The sequence below is a fragment of the Chamaea fasciata genome, unplaced genomic scaffold (assembly GCF_029207755.1).
Source record: "Chamaea fasciata isolate MVZ Bird 193981 ecotype frontalis unplaced genomic scaffold, bChaFas1.0.hap1 SCAF_1, whole genome shotgun sequence".
Lineage (NCBI taxonomy): Eukaryota > Metazoa > Chordata > Aves > Passeriformes > Sylviidae > Chamaea > Chamaea fasciata.
This window is the reverse complement of record NW_027094086.1, coordinates 20,081,911-20,098,163: the sequence shown is the minus strand read 5'-3', so window position 1 is coordinate 20,098,163 and position 16,253 is coordinate 20,081,911. Positions and strand designations below refer to the sequence as shown.

At 36.9% G+C, this 16,253-nt stretch overlaps 1 protein-coding gene across 28 annotated transcripts in view; it reads left to right on the top strand.

Moving 5' to 3' along the window:
• Positions 1–16,253, top strand: part of RIMS2 (regulating synaptic membrane exocytosis 2) — a 452,662-nt gene that overhangs the window by 394,668 nt on the left and 41,741 nt on the right. For 16 of the 28 annotated variants that reach the window (XM_066177469.1, XM_066177464.1, XM_066177465.1 and 13 more), the window contains one exon: positions 4,859–5,100. The exons of 8 other annotated variants lie outside the window; for them this stretch is intronic. In XM_066177469.1, coding sequence (XP_066033566.1) covers positions 4,859–5,100 — 242 coding nt within the window. The remainder of the gene's footprint in view (positions 1–4,858; positions 5,101–16,253) is intronic. 4 more of the 28 variants (XM_066177476.1, XM_066177460.1, XM_066177561.1 and 1 more) reach the window with 2 other exon arrangements.

Genomic DNA, 16,253 nt, shown 5'->3' with positions numbered 1-16,253 from the left:
ACTGGGGCCACAGAGAAGAGATCAGTGTCTGCCCCTCCTCTTCCCCTCACAAAGAAGCTCCAGATTGCAATGAGGTCTCCCCCCAGTCTCCTCTTCTCCAGAGTGAACAGACCAAGTAACCTGATCTGCTCCTCATACGGCTTTTCCTCAAGGCCCTTCACCATCTTCATTGCCATCCTTTGGGTGCCCTCTATATCTTTCTTATTTTGTGGTGCCCAAGACTGTCCCTGGCACTTGAGGTGAGGCCACCCCAGAGCAGAGCAGGACAATCCCTCCCCATCACCCGGCTGGCCATGCTGGGCCTGATGTCCCCCAGAACACGCTTGGCCCTCCTGGCTGCCAGGGCACTGCTGACTCATGGTCAACTTGCCAGTGACCCCCAGGTCCCTTTTTGTGGTGCTGGTCTCCAGACTCTCATTTTCCAGTCTGTACATACAATCCCCATCCCAGGTGCAGAATCCAGCTCTTGTCTTTGTTAAACTTCATACGGTTATTATTTCCCAGACCTATAATTTGTCTCTCTGCTGAGCCTCTCTGCATTCAAGGGAGTCAGGAGCTTCTAATCTAGTATACTCTGCAAACTTACTTAGAATACCTTTAACATCACAGTTATCTGTCAGTTTGACTCTCCTCAGTTGGCTAACATGGTATATTTTTAACCATACTATTTAGTGGCTAGGGCTCTCTTAGTCCACCATTGGCTTTAAATTACAAATACATATAGATATCTTACAGTAATTTCTTTCCTAATGCCTTATTTTTCTTTTGTGTTTTTTTTTTAAAGGACTTCCTGCTTTCCTCTAAAATTTATGCATCTTTCCTTTTTCCTCATTCACTGAAAAACTGAAGTGTCTGAAATGATATTTACACTGAGACCTGTCTTCAGGTCTCGGTTTTCTCAAGCAGTTTCCTGAATTTTGGGATAGTGCAGAAAGCAACATTCCTGTTTGAGCTTTCCCCTTCATCCTGCTCTTTTTGGTAATTTGGTCCTTTTAAGCCAAATGCAATAGCCTGGCTGCCACCTTCAGTCTGCTCTTGCTGTAGGCTGTGGGCTGCCACGTAGCTGGGGTTGTGTGTGATTTTGTTCTTGTTTTGGTTCTAATAATGATATTATTATATCATTATGCACATATTATTTGGAGTAGGATAATTACTTTATTTCCCTCTTTATTTTATCTGCCGCCCCCCCCGCCCCCCCAGCATCTGGCTAAATATTCTCTTTGCTGAGGATATTTTAAAAATTATTATTATCTTATGAGACACCTTAAGAACCCTATTTTTACTGCATATCTATTAATTAACCAATAAAATTTCATAAATTACTTTTATATAATGTCTGTTTTAAAATAGTGTTGAACATATTTAACTTACTATGTGTGTGAGATTATGCTTGTGTATATGTACATATAAAGAAAACATCCAAAACTTCCAGAAATTTCTGTTCCTTGTAAAGGAAAAAGGTTGCATGATTTACTCTCTAAATTTTACTCTGAAGTCAACCTTTCTATTACCTCAGAAAGGAACCAAATCTGACATACAACACCCAGTTTTTCTGAGAATGATCAATTTGTGGCACTGTCAAAAGGCAGGCTGGGTAGAAGGATGGTTTCTACTGGAGACGGTATCAAGTATCTGCCAAGAATAATTATTGAATGAGGGTTTGGATAGCCAGAAAGGATTTTGAGTGCTGATGAAGGAAGTGCTCATGACCACTCTAGGTTTATTATGAGGCACTGAAAACTCAGAACTCTCAGAACACTTAGAACTCTCCTAGTATGTGTTCCTCAAAGCTTTTTTGCTAAGAGAGGAATTGCGAAAAAACAAAGTCCCTGCTATGGGATGGCTTTCTCCAAGGGTTGTTTGCTGGTTAGGGCTGTAGCAAAGATGTCTTCTCTGGTGCTTTTAGAGAAGGGGAAAACCCCCAAGCCTTTATTTGAAGAAAATAGTTTTAGAGCTCTACTGGGAAAAAAAATAAAAAGAGGTTTGTGAATGAATTTTTAGTATCGGCCATTTGTACTAGTTTTTGGTATATCCACTTAAATCTAAATCCCTTTCTCATCTGAATTCCCTTTTCTACCTTTCTCAAAAAGTTGGCCAAAAGAAGGTGTCTGACTGAAGCCTACATCATTACTGGCAGGAGTACACAGCAAAACATTTTGTGATACAGGCGCCTTCAGGCAGCAGTCAGGAAGCAAACTTTTATAATTCATAGTACTTTCATAGCTAACTGCACAGTGAAATTATAGTGATCAACCTCTTTAAATGCACTGATTTCATTAATAAGGGCAGCTATTGTAAGACATTCCACTTAAATAGAACTATACATCTTGGAAAGGACACAAGAAGCACCTCAAAGGCACGTTCAACTCAGGAAATGGTGAATTTCTCTTCCATGTAACTTTTATGTTAAAATGCAGAATATTTCTGTTTCCACTGATGGCATAGGACCTTTATTGAATTGTAGTATCACTTATAAAACAATGCATTAATTACTATTTTCCAAACAATAGGAACTCACTGATTTTCTGGGTATTATTTTTGAAAAAATGGATCACTGAAATAGGTTGTTCTGCAAGCAGTGAAAAACTTCCCCCACCAGCCTGTATATGGGAATGGGCTTCCACTAGGAGAGATTCAATAATGACTTCTTCTGCAATCTTTCCTCAAAGAGGCATCCATAAGAGCTCTCTCCAGGGACCTGTTTTCAAAACAGTTTTATAAACTAAATAGCTTCAGTTTTCTACTGCTCTGTCAAATTTGATCTGATTTTAAAAAATACTGAAGAGAGACCTGACTGAAAGCAGACATTAATCATATTTCCTTTGAGCACCTGGATTAAAAATCACATTACTGAATAAGAGGCTCTAATTTTTTGATTCTTAGAAAAATTTTGCTTAAGATAAAGTTGAAGATACTAGCACTTCACAGCAACGATTTTTCTAGACGTCTAGTATTTTTCATATACAAGATAATGTTGAAACTGAGAACTAGTTTCTCTATCATCTGTTTTCTTTTAATTCTTACAGGTGTTAGTTTGATAAAAAATACTGCATGTGATATTATCTTCTAACAAGTTAACATAGTGCTAATAAGACACAGAAATACAAATTCTCTTGTACTGTTTCCCTGCCTTTTTTGCCTTTTCCAAATTCCCTGTACTGTTTTTACCCACATCCTATCCCACTTCTCCCTTGGTGATAAATGTACCAGTGAGAGTCAGTGTGTACTAACATGTAACAACAAAGAGAGCTAAAAGAGGGTAAGAAAAAAGCTTTCAGGTTACCACTGTGTTCAGTCTTCTGTAACCGTGTGTCCAGGCAAGGCCACAATGGCTCTCTCTCGGCTTTTTATTGTGCTTCTCCATCTGTTGATCCAAACTCATTCATACTTTTCCTTGTAACTTCCCTGAGAAGTGCACAGTATTTTTTCAATTGTAAAGGTCTACTTCTGCTACGAACCAGTTCTTAACTTTCCCTCTGGGTTGTGGCTAAGCTGTAAGTCTTCATTTACTTTTGAGTGCATTGCATTAATTCCATAGATACGTTATTGACAGAATATGTATTGCAAAAAACTGCATAAAAAACCAATAATGCCCTCTTTTATGAAATAGATTTCATGCCATTATAAGTAAGGGAAAAGGAGTATTTATTTTTTCTATACTTGGAAAAATTTGCTCTAGAGACCTTTGCTGAGCACTAAAGCTCTAGCAACAGCCTTTGCATGTATTTGGAAATCTGTTTAAAAAGCAAAACTATTCATTTCAGCCCTTATATATTGGTAATTTTACAAAAAATAATTTCCCCTGGATTCCAGAAATATTCCACAGTTTTGTGGATTTTTTAAAATGGCATCTCATGGAGACTTTTTGGTGAGAAGCACTGTACTGAAAAGAATAATAAAGGTCTAAGTTCTGCCCAAGAACTTCATTGAAATAGAAAATTCTCTATATATTTTCAGGCCTACGTGTACCCCAGAGCTTCCAGTTCTGGATATTTGTTCAGACACCTACCAATTAGATGGCAGGGAAAAATTTGGATAAGTGCCATTGTCATCAGTGTAGATTGCCATTTCTGAGAAAAGAAAAAGTCCCTTAGCCTTGACCACTGGTAGATCAGGTTCCCCTGGTACATGTGAAATGCTGCAGCAGACAGTTTAGATTCAGCCACACAGAGCACATTTACAGTCTCTAAACGAGTACAAAAGATACATTAGAATTGAATTCCATTTTGTCAGTACTGATGATCTGTGCCACACAACAGTCAAATATTGTGTGAAATACATATCTAGTACCTGTACTTCTTGATGCAGAGATGGACAAAAGACCTATGGGTCTTCATTATTGTACGATGATTGAGCTAAACCAGACTACTGAGAACATCCTTGAAATATCTGAATGTTTAGTAACCAAAACTGGCCTTCAGACTGATGTTCCACTCTGTAATAAATTAAGTGTCTGTTTCCCAGATGATTATAGGTTATTTGTGTGCATATATGTGAGAAGAAGAGGCACAGAGCACTGATGGCAGAACTTAAATTTTCCAAACAAAAAGTGATTATATGATATATGGATACATTAATTCTTTGGTATGCTTTGACTGGTAATAAGTTTTAAGTCAATCAGTAAATAAGAGTTTGTTACTTAAAACACAGTTTTGATGAGTCAAGTGATTTTATATTGGGCCAAACACGAACCTAGAATTAAATTTTCTCCTTTTAGCTCTTAAAACCAAACCCTACCTTGTGTGATTAGCTGCTTTTACCCTCCGATCTCCCAAAACCTTCCATCTGAAACCTGTCCTTTTCTGTCTTCCCCTTTTTACTCTTTGTCTGCACTGTTTATCCGTCAACTGGCTGACAGTGTCTTTACATCCAAAATGCAAAGCAGACAGATGGCCATCTCAGGAAAGAACATGACTAAGAGCACCAGCATCAGCGGGGAGATGTACACGCTGGAGAAGAACGACGGCAGCCAGTCGGACACGGCGGTGGGCACTGTTGGTGGTGGCAGCAAAAAGAGACGCTCCAGCATTGGTGCAAAGATGGTTGCCATTGTGGGGCTATCAAGAAAAAGCCGTAGCACGTCACAGCTCAGCCAAACTGGTAGGAACAAGATTTTTTTTTTCCCCTCTCTCAAATTACCATTTAAATGTACAAAATACTTATGTATTATAGTTCAATCACTTGAAGATCCTGTTGAAGTTGCCTCACCAACAATATTCTTTGGAATGAAGAAAATTATCGATTATCTTTTTTCTCTGAACATTTACTAAATTTTTTTTTTAAGCTAAGATCCTTTTTCAGGTCGGACTGAAGCTTTTATTTTCTGCTTGCTGGAACCTGCCTGATACACTAATTCCTTACTTTTCAGCTTTTCAGGAACCAACATGAGCTGCCCTTCTATTTGGGGGATTCCTTACTGAAGTTTGTGAAGGGTCACTGAAATGTTGCAAGATGCCTTTGGTTTCGTCACAGATAGTGTTTGTGTATGAGGTTTTTTCACCTTTGAACATGCAACCTTATTTTGAAACAAAACAATTTTACAGAACAAAATTTTATGTTATATTACTTTAGTGCAAATGTTTTATTGCATTTTAATTCCTTTCTCTTCAGGCTACAAGCGTATTCGCCATCCAGAGAAATTTCCCTTGTTTCTGTCTCTCTCAATTCAAATTGGATACTTCAATGTGCTATCTAGGAAAATGGAGAGTTTTTCTGTTTTGATGCCTAAAGCATTTAAAATCTTACAGATTTTTTCCTATTTCTTCCTATTTTGGGGAAAATCCATATAATGCACTCTGAAAAGCTCAAAGTTAAGTAATGACACTGTATAGGACAAGTGTATTTTACATGAAAACACATTACTTGTATTTGAATAACATTCATATAAAAGAAGCATTTAAGAAATGTATATAAGTATGCATATGTATATTTCAAATATAAAGAATACAGTATATACAGTACACTGTATATTTCAATATACAGAAGATATATTGTATTCCCAGTATTTAAGAGAAACTGTTGTGATGTTTTCATATGGTTCAACGTTTACAGTGCCCTGCTGTATGAGGTCCCATCTGAAGGTCTGCATTGTGCTAACCACCATTCAAACACGGATAAGAGGTTTTTCAGTTCTTTCCAAACCAAAGTGATAAGAGTTTTAATGTACAACAAAATGGAGCAAAACGATGATTTGCACTGTCAGAAACTGTGGTAAATTTTTTAAGTAAACTTCTGGGGGTTGTGGGCAGGATTTCAAGTACTGTAAAGAGAAGAACTAAAAAAGAAAGGCAAGAAGGAGAGGTAACAGTGCAGAAGAGGGTAGAGAGCTTGACTGTGTGACTTATTGAATGCAGTATAAACAGGAGGGAATGAAGAAGAGGGGAAAGAATGTATACAGAGAAAGTTCTGAATATCATGCAGACAATGGTAGGCAAATCTTTGCATCAGTCTTGTGTTTTACCAGCTCACTTGCAGGTTATGGAAAGGGCAGGTTCATGTACATTTATATATTCTTTGAAATAAATGACAGACAAAAGACGAAGTCACCTTTAGACAAATCTGGGAAGTGTCTGGTTAGGCAAGAAAAAAAATATTCATTTGCTCACCTGGAAATCTAAATTTTTTGTCTTGAAATAGTACAGAGCTATGTAACTGTATAGATGCACTTGAATATCAAATCATATGTAATGCACTACATTATTTTTTTATGATCAAATCTGGTCTCTGTTGCCATAAGAGCTATAAATGAAGGATGTCAGCTCTTTGTACATTGCTCAAGTATGTCTCGGCACTAGAGAGGATGTGTAATGTGTGTCTAGTCTAGATGTGATTTAAATACCTTGCTATCTTTGTTATTTGGTACTTTAAAGCTGAACTTTTCCTCTCTGTTATATCCAATCAATTTCCCAATGACTGATTAGATGCTCCAGTCAGGGACAAATGTGAAATATAACTGTCTCAAAGAGTACACAGTCTTTAGACCCACTAACTGTGAATAGGGTGTTCTAACAAACCTCTTGAGTGAGGAGCTGTAATTCAGTGTAATTCAATGCTCTTCTTCAATTAGAAGAGTGGCAGGAGCTGGGGAGCTGCATGACTCTGGCTGGCAGCCCCTCTCTCTGGGTTGCTCCTGTGCCTGGCCCCAACCAGAGCAGCCAGGGCAGCTCCTGCTGCCATCTCCTGAAAAAGCTCCTCACGTTGGTTGGGTATGGGGGTACAGGCAGGGGTTGAGGGTTGTTTTGTAGAGCTGTTACTGCACACCTGCTCCTCCTGCTCTATTTGACAAGAGTCTCCAAGGGGCCCTGTCTGGTGGCCACGTGTGGCTGCTGCTACAGGACAGGCACAAGCACCTTTAAATAGCTGGGTCACACAAGCATTGTTGGTTCTGGTGAACAGGCCTGTGGCCACATGTCAGGCCCTGGATGAGGTGTGTGCATGGTGCTGTGTCTACAGTAACACAAGGTGATGGCCTGTTGGGTTGGTGAGGGTGAGGTCACACCATGAAGAAATACCTTGCCTGTCTTCAGAGCCTTCACAGTGAGACTGGTGAGACACCAGAACAGGTTGCCCAAAGAACCTGTGAATGCCCCATCCCTGGAAATGTTCAAGGCAAGGTAGGATGGGGCTCTGAGCAACCCAGCTGGAGAGTGTCCCTGCTCTCCCTGCAGGGGTGTTGTAGCTAGATTGTGTTTAAGGTCTCTTCCAACCCAAACCATTCTGTTTCATCCATTGGTACATCTTACAGAAAATGTTGGACACCAGCATTGTACATTAATACCAGAGGGTTAAAACTTGCAATTGAAGTGTTTAATGAATTTTTAAATTTCTCTGTTTTGTCTCATCATGTTCCTTTTCTCAGATGGTAGGAAGGAACAAGGAATCATGTATTGGTGCTGTCTGGAACCAAAACACTAATTTTCTGTAGGTGTCCTGTAAATACAGTTTTCTGGAGCTCAGAAGCAGGAGATATTCAGGTGTCAGAGCACTGGTACCATGTAGAAACTGGTTTAAGTATAAAAGTTTCTTAGGTACTTTCTGAAGATACTTTATTATGCTGGCTAAGCATCTCTTTACATACCAGGTTTGAAAAAGCATACCAAAATGAGAAGATAACACTACCTCTTTAGAAAATTGTGTGCTCATAGGGAAATCAGTGTAGAAATTTCTATCCATGTCTGAAGCTTTTTTCAAGTGTTTTGTAAAGTATAGTTTTACTTCAGTGGTTTTCTTCATTCATATTTTATAACTAAATCTATGCCAAAAGTTTTTCTGAAAGTAGGTCATCATAACTGTTTTCAGGACTGTGTATCAGACTTACAATACATGCCTTATAAGGTCAATTTATGCCTTATAAGGTCAATTTTATATGTCTTTTTAAATGATATTTATATTATTTCTTGCTATTTGTCATAGTGCTAAGAAGTTGACACTCAAAATAGATACAGACATGCATTTTTTATTTTGGTCTGTAGTCCTTTTCAGGCAGGAACAGTTGTTTTATGGGTAAAGAGCACAATACAAAAGTAATTTTTCTTAAGGAAGCTTTTACTTAAGACTTCAGTTGTAATTTATCTTGCCATCTCTTCAAGATACTGAAGAGTAACAAGATAAATTACAATTTATTTTATTTCTAGTTCCTGTACCTTTCCAGTGCTCCAAAAATAGCTAAAGGTATACTCTGTGTTCTTGAGTCAAGCTATTAATTCTTGAAGCTAACATATGATGGGTTAGGAGTTTATGTTGTAACGTTGAGGTCCTAATTCCACAGGCATTCTTCCCTGTGGAAAAGATGGCTTTGTTTACAGGGAAATTGAATGCAAAATGCAATTCTTAACAGGCTTAGCTATTCATATCTGGAATGAAATTGTTTTCCTGTTGGTTAGCCCTGAGGGAACTGATGATCAGACTTCTAAAGAGATGCAGACCTAACTCTCAGTTATATTTCATTAATGCTTTTACTAAATCTTTGCTGTCCTTTTATTATGCAATCTTAGGTATCCCTCTCAATTACTCACACTGTCTCTGGCAGGCAGATACCTGGGTACCTTCACTTGTCTTATTTAGCTGACTTTTCTCTTTTAGCAAGGTAAATATTTTGTCCATTCTTTAAATAGACAAAACCTATTGTGTTTGTAGGCTGATTATTTCCAAGAGCCAAAGCAGTTTAATGTATGTTTTCAGAAACTGGGGCACTCCATGGATCATATATACTAAAACATCACGTATGTGTGTTCGGTCACCCGGACAGGGTCCAGTGCACTCTCAGAGTCTGAGTCCTGTCATGTGTTTGGGTAAGCAATTACAATAGATGGAATCTATTAAAAGAGATGAAAAAAAAAGGAAGCAACAGAACGACTTGGGAGTGACCAGTGCAGTAACGCCTGCAGAGAGGTGTAACAATGTTTGGATAGAAATCAGTGCCCTTGTGTCTCTGGAGAGTGTTACTCCAAGGTGCTGCGCTCCAGAGGGCCCTGCACATGTAGATGCAGCAGATGGTGCCGGGGCAGCTGAAACTGCCTGAACTGCACTTGCTTTGTTGCAACACGTTGCTCCATGTCACCTAAGAACTCTTGCTAGGATGCCATATCTGGCATGAAGTTATAGGGCTGTAAAAGTGGAATTTTGAGACAGTGTTATGAGAACTTTTGACTTTTTCTGGGGTTAAACTTCACCATATATTACTGAAGTTATAGTTCTCTGTAGGAAAAGAACAAACAGCAGTTGATTCTGTGCCAACAAAATGATGATTGATCTTGTGATTCTGGAGAGGTCCAAAATGAAAAGAGATTAAAATATTTAGAAATTTTGATATTTCATAGCTATATCTTAGAAGAAATGCAAGAGGATAGGTCTCAGAGCAAAAAGTTTGAGTGAGATTTTATTTTGTTTATGTTTAAAACCAAATTTCGGATTCTGTATGGTTTGTAGGATGTTGAAACTGCAGTCTGAAGGGCTGTACTTATAAGTAGAACAGTGTCACTTATGTCTTTTAGGAACCAATGATGTAGCCTGTAGAGCAATTTCCTCAACTTACGGAGTAATTGAGGGGAATCTATTGGTAACATTAGTCTTGGCGTGGTATAGAACTTCACATTTCTCAGTTCAAAATTTGATTTATATAAAAACAGTCTTCTACTACACATATAGTCAATGTGGTTCCAATTAAAAAGAGGGTGCTTAATCGCTTGGAATTGTGGTAACTGAAGGAGAAACTGAATTGATTGCCTTTCATTGTCTTAAGTGAGATAGTATATAGTAAGCATACAATTTACTGAATACAAATCTATTTGTTTACATAATGTTATTTTCTATCCCTAGAATTAATTTATGTGGTCAAAATGGTAACTGAAATTATCATCCACTACTTTTAATTTCGACATGTATTTTAATGTTTTTTAAATCATATATAATACAGGCAGTTTCAAACAAGCCATTTGTTTGGGCGTTTATTTCCTCTCCTATTCCAGAGACAGACTGCTAATGTAATAGATTGCTTTAATGTGTGGTATTACACTTGCATCAATATTCTTGATGTGTAATCTGATTTATTTTGAAAATTAACACATAATACATTGATAGAAATATAGGATTAGCAGTTGACAAGAGATTAGGACAAATTTATCTTACTCATTAGTTGAGGACTGTGAACTGAATCCTTTACCAAAGAGAAAGCACCATAATAATAAATTCATTACCAAGAGCATTAATCAGCTTTTACTAAATAAACTCTGAAAAGTATGCTAATAAAGAAAGAGACTCTAATTGCAAACTAAAAAGTCTTTAAAATGTCATTAAATTCTTTTGTTTTCCTCTTCATGTAGGAAAAGACTAGGAAAGAGGATATGGCAGTACAAAATTTATGCAGCTTTCCTTAACAGATTTTCTGTAGAGGAAGTAGGTGTATATTTGAGTCTTCAAATGTTCACAAAGCTTTTCTGAGAGATGGATACAGTGAAAACAAACATAGAGTTGAGATGCCAGAACTGAACTCCAGCCAATGCTAGCTATGGTCTTAGGATCAGAAATCCTCTGGAAGACATTTCTCACAGACAAAGTGTGGGAGACACCTTATGCCATATATGAGGAGAAATTCCAGGCAGATGAGAAGGAAGCCCTGTGGTAAGACAAGGGAGTAAGAATAAAAGTCTTAATTTTAGGAAAAAAGGTGCAGATCATGTACACCAACTGAGCAATACTGCCTCAGTCACAAATAACTTATCAAACTTTTCTGTAGTATAGTTATAATCTCAGTGAGGTGTACACCAGTAAGATTTCCATCTGCCTGTGGTAGGAGTAAAACTACCCCTGGGTGTAGGCATTTATGATATTAAAAATCCTTACTTATTATTAAAAAAATATTTTCTGCATTTCTTTACTTAAAAATAAATTTTCTTATATTACTACTTAAATTCATTAATAAGGGGAAAAAAGGAGAAAGCTCCAAGTGAGATCAGAACATTTAGCTAGACCTTCCACAAGATTTTTTTCTTTCAATAATTAGAGGTAAAAATAGAGAGAAATGTTGGGTGGTCTTCCTTGGTAAGAATTCTGCTAAACTATTTTACTTTTTCAGAGTGGAAGAATTCTCATAAGATCCCTGTTAAAAAATATACATCTCATAAAAAAACTATAAAGCTGTTTTATTTCTGTTTTTGTAGTAAACAAGATTTGGGGTTTTTCGTGTTGTTACATAAGGAAAAATTTAGGCTTTCCTTAAGAACATTTCCATTTAAAAACTCCTTTTGGGATTTTATAATCCCTTAGTTAACATGTGATATAATACATAAGAATTTCTTGTTCATTATTCTGTGAAAGAGGGCTCTGATTTCATTTCACTGAAACTTGAGAGTGAAAAGAAGAACCTTACAGGGCAATCTCATACCCTGGCAATTATACAGTTTTCACTTTGCCTGAAATGTCTGGGATACTTATCTGTAGTTCTGTGTATATATGTAGTTTATACTTCAAGGAAGAAAATTCAGTTGCGTTTTTTTCTCATTTTAAATAATATTTCTAGTTTTGTCAATTTCCTACATAGCCACCTCAGTGAATACTCTTTGTATCACTCGAGGGCAATATTCATCTATCCATTGCTCTGTGAACGATTGTCACTAAAGAACATTGTGCTGTAAAGGGAGATTTACTTCAGATCTCCAAAGGCCAGCAGGACGAAGGCTGTTGTATTTTGCTGTTGAGCAGTTATCAGAGACATGGTTTGCACACCAAAAATAAATAAATATTACACTTATAGTTGCAGATTCATTAGAGTTGCATATATTTTTAGGTTAACGTTTCTTAATAATACAGGATTTCTTTCCTTGTACTTAAATGGAATGCAATACTAAATGTCTTTTGGGAAGTTGTATCTGAATATTGAATTTATGTTTTTAACACTACCCATGCTATCAATACTATTCATAACCCTTTGATAAATGGAATTCTCTTTCTAAGAATAGAAGTGAATTTATAGAATAATTGCCTGAAAGTGAAAACTCATAAAAATAGCCTCAAAAGAAAAAGTGGTAATAGAGGCATGCTGTGCAGACTGGTATCCAAGTTCCGTGAACATCTTAAAGAAATTCAGTTTGACTGCACTATCCTGTTGCCCATTTCAGCTGACTGCTCTGTCTGTGTTACAATCATGAGCAATCTGTGGCCATGGTAGGATAAAACGGGGAGGGAAAAGTTACAGAACTTCTGCATTTAAACACCCCATGGGATGTACAGCTGGTGGAAATCATGGAGGTACTGAGAATACAGTTGTTCTATTCATATTTCCAGGCACTTTGTGTATAATGAACTGGGGTATGACTCACAGTGCATCTCCAGGCTCTTTAGACTGGCTTTGTCTTCCACGGAACAAGTGTCATGGGACTATAACCCAGAACTTATATGTGCCACTAACAGTAAACTCTTAACAAGAGAACTCTACAGGAAAAATTACATAAACAGAGTAACTTAAAGTTATTTAAGTGTACCATTGATGAATACACAATCAACCATTTGATCGGGAAGCTGAACCTTTTGCTGGCTATTAAGTTTCCCTAACAACTTACAGTCAAGTCTCTTATCCAGGCTTTTTTGTCATACAAAGGGTCGTCCTTTTTCTGCAAAAAACCACCTTTTTCCTTATCACCTAAATAATTTGTGCATGGTTCTTTGTCTACCCATACAAGATAAACAGATCCTTTGGGAGATATTTTTCTAGCAGTCTTACACTTTTTTGGTAAGGTAAGCAAAACATACTTTGCTTAACAGTGGGAGGGGGGGTTGTCCTTTTATATCTACTTTTTCTATGCTTGCAAGTGCTTGTGTGAGTGACATTGAATTTTTTATTGTCATGACAATTTCATTACAATGAAATGTTAAACTATTTATGTTTTCTTGTACTAATTAAATCTCTTCACCAAAAGTTACAATCAGATTTTATTCTGTTTTGTAACTACAGTACTCTAATATTTTGGGTTTGCCCTTGTCTGGTTAGAATTTGATGCCAGCAAAAATTATTTTTAGCTCAGTCTATGAAATCATGTTGAGACTTAATTGAAAATATTCACAGTAATAAGTACTGTTCTTGTTACTATGTGCTGCAATAGGACCTGTGAAGAACAAATTTGTACTGTAAAGGAAAAATTACTTTCCTCTGATTAACTAAATTAATTAATAGTTACCAGCATTATGGATTTTTTTCACAAGGTGAATGTCTTTAATATTTTTTAAAATTTTAAATTAATGCAATATCTCGTGTATAACCTGCAGTGTTTAGGCACTGCTAATTTAAATATTTATGTAGAAAAAATAACATAGCAACACATTAAAAAAACAAAGCTGAGTTCTACAGAAACTTTCTATTTTAGATATCCTAAAATTTGTAAATTGCATGTTCTAGCAAGGCAATATTCTACCTTTTTTTTCAATACAGCATAGAAATATACTATGATGTATGAACACCAGAAAAATACCATTGAAGTTGAAGATCTAGTGAGAAGCATTGCCTGCTGCACCAAAGCATTCTTTTTTCTTGAACATGACAAAGAACTTCTCCCTGCTACCAGCTATATTTCCCTGTTGTATCACTCTCCCAGCTGCTGTCCTCTTGTTTCAATAGCAGTGCTGACCTCCTTGCTCTTCTTGGACATACCCACAGAGCAAGCACTTGGTTCATTCCTTGATCTAGTGTGTAGGTAACTGAAAATTTTCTGATCCTAATCTCTGTATGCCATGAGTTGCATTAGTGACAGAAAATTGAGGTCTCATCCATAGGATGAAAATAAAATCGGTTCGTATGAATCTGCGTAACTTGAAGGAAGAAAAATGTTTATGCAGAATTTTATTGTCTGTCTGCTTTAAAGACATTCTGGTTTTATTTCTGAACTTGAATATTATTCATGTATGTTAGAAATTAGCTAAGAACAATGATTACTAATAAACATATGAGTAGCTCCATGTATGTCAGTAGGTCATTTGAGGAATTCTGACCCTCACAAAGAGGAGGAAGACGTCAATTCACTTTTCACACACAAGCAACCCTGTTTCTTTTCTGCTCTCTTTCTCTGGTAAGACCACTAAGGGACAAGAACTTGATAAATCTTCTTCATCTCTGTCACTGCTGCCATTTCTATGCTTTGTGGTTTAACTTCACCACTGAATCAATAGCCAAAGTCATGTGTTCATCATGAAAAGGACAGAAATGCCAGGAAGCTTAGAAAATTAACTGCAGTTAAGTATCTTGCAGTTTACTTGCAGTTAAATAATGCACATAAAAGTCTGGACAGAACTGTTCCCTGTGGCATTCCATCAATGGCTGAAGACCATATTGCCACAGGAGTTACCTTTAAAAGCACCACTTCTCAGCAGAGTGCAGGCTGAGAGTGTCCTCACATTCTGTTACTGCGCTGCCAAAGCCAGGTGCCAGCAGCAGGTACCCATCAGAGGTCAGGCTGCATGGAACTACACAGATCAGTCATTTCAGCAGCTTTCTTATGAAGAAGTCTAAGTGCTCAGTGCTCAGTAGAAGTCATTAACTTGCATGCCTTTTGCTATTCCATTTAAGCAAATGCTTTCATGCAGTGTGTTGGCTGATTATAGGAATTGTTGAACAGAGCCCTACTGGGAAAAGAATTCTTTGCAATTTTGACATTATTTGTTTTTCAGATGGTTAAAGCTAGATACTGGATTTTACAACCATGGTTGTCTTTTCTCAATTGGCAGATGAATCTAAGCATGTGCCAGCTTTGTTCAAGTTGCATATTCTAAGTTCTTCAGGATTAAGAAAGAAAATTTTTGTAATTTGATTTGACCTCAGTGTCATCCTATACTCATCTGGCATTTGAAGGTATGCAGAATATGTGGAAAGGAACCTGAAGGTCTCCTTCTGGAAAAACCTCTAAATCTCTCAATCTTATGATCATTTAAGGTTATATCTGTAAGGACAAATAAAATTATCACAGTCTCTGGTACTTTAAATCTAGCTTGAGAAAATTAGTTTTGTGCAGTCACCCTTACGTGATGGAGGATTTATCTGTGTTCACTGTCCATAACTCCTTACAATTTTATAATGCGTTGGTTAATTTCATCTACAAATGAATAAGCAGACCACAAAAATAATTAACTTGAGGAGGATAAGGTAGATGGCTGAGCAATGTGCTCATAATAAGTACCTACATATAAATCCTATTGTAGCCTTGATTTCCACATTTTTAATTCTGATTTATAGCTTTGTTTTTCCTCATTCTTTTCTTTTACACACACACACACACACACACACACACACACACATATATATATATATATATATATATGTAAGTGTGGACAGGATATAAGTGGCCGAAATCACAGTCAGTGGTCACGCAGGTAAAACTCATTGAAACCCTTAAACTTATTTTCCATTTAAATTTTTGGCAAATCACCAAGAATTCTGTTTCCGTATGAAAATACTTTGTAGGCCATTAGTTAGTTAGCCATTTTCAGCTAATTTGTTTCCCTTTAGCAGAGTTAGCTGTATTTTCCAGTTCCACGTTCAGCCCATCAATTTCTGCTTTTTCTCTATCTCTCATCCTGAGTTATGGTGTGTCTGTCCAGTGCCTAAACACCAAAGATGTGAACATATTTGGCTGCTTTTTTGTTTTCAGCACAGAGAGTTTGGATCTCACCAAAAGTAAGTATGAAAAAAGCAACTTCCTAGGAATTTTCTAGATTTTAGAAAAAAAGACATAAAATATTAAGAAAAAACTTTTCTGTTTTATGAGAACAGG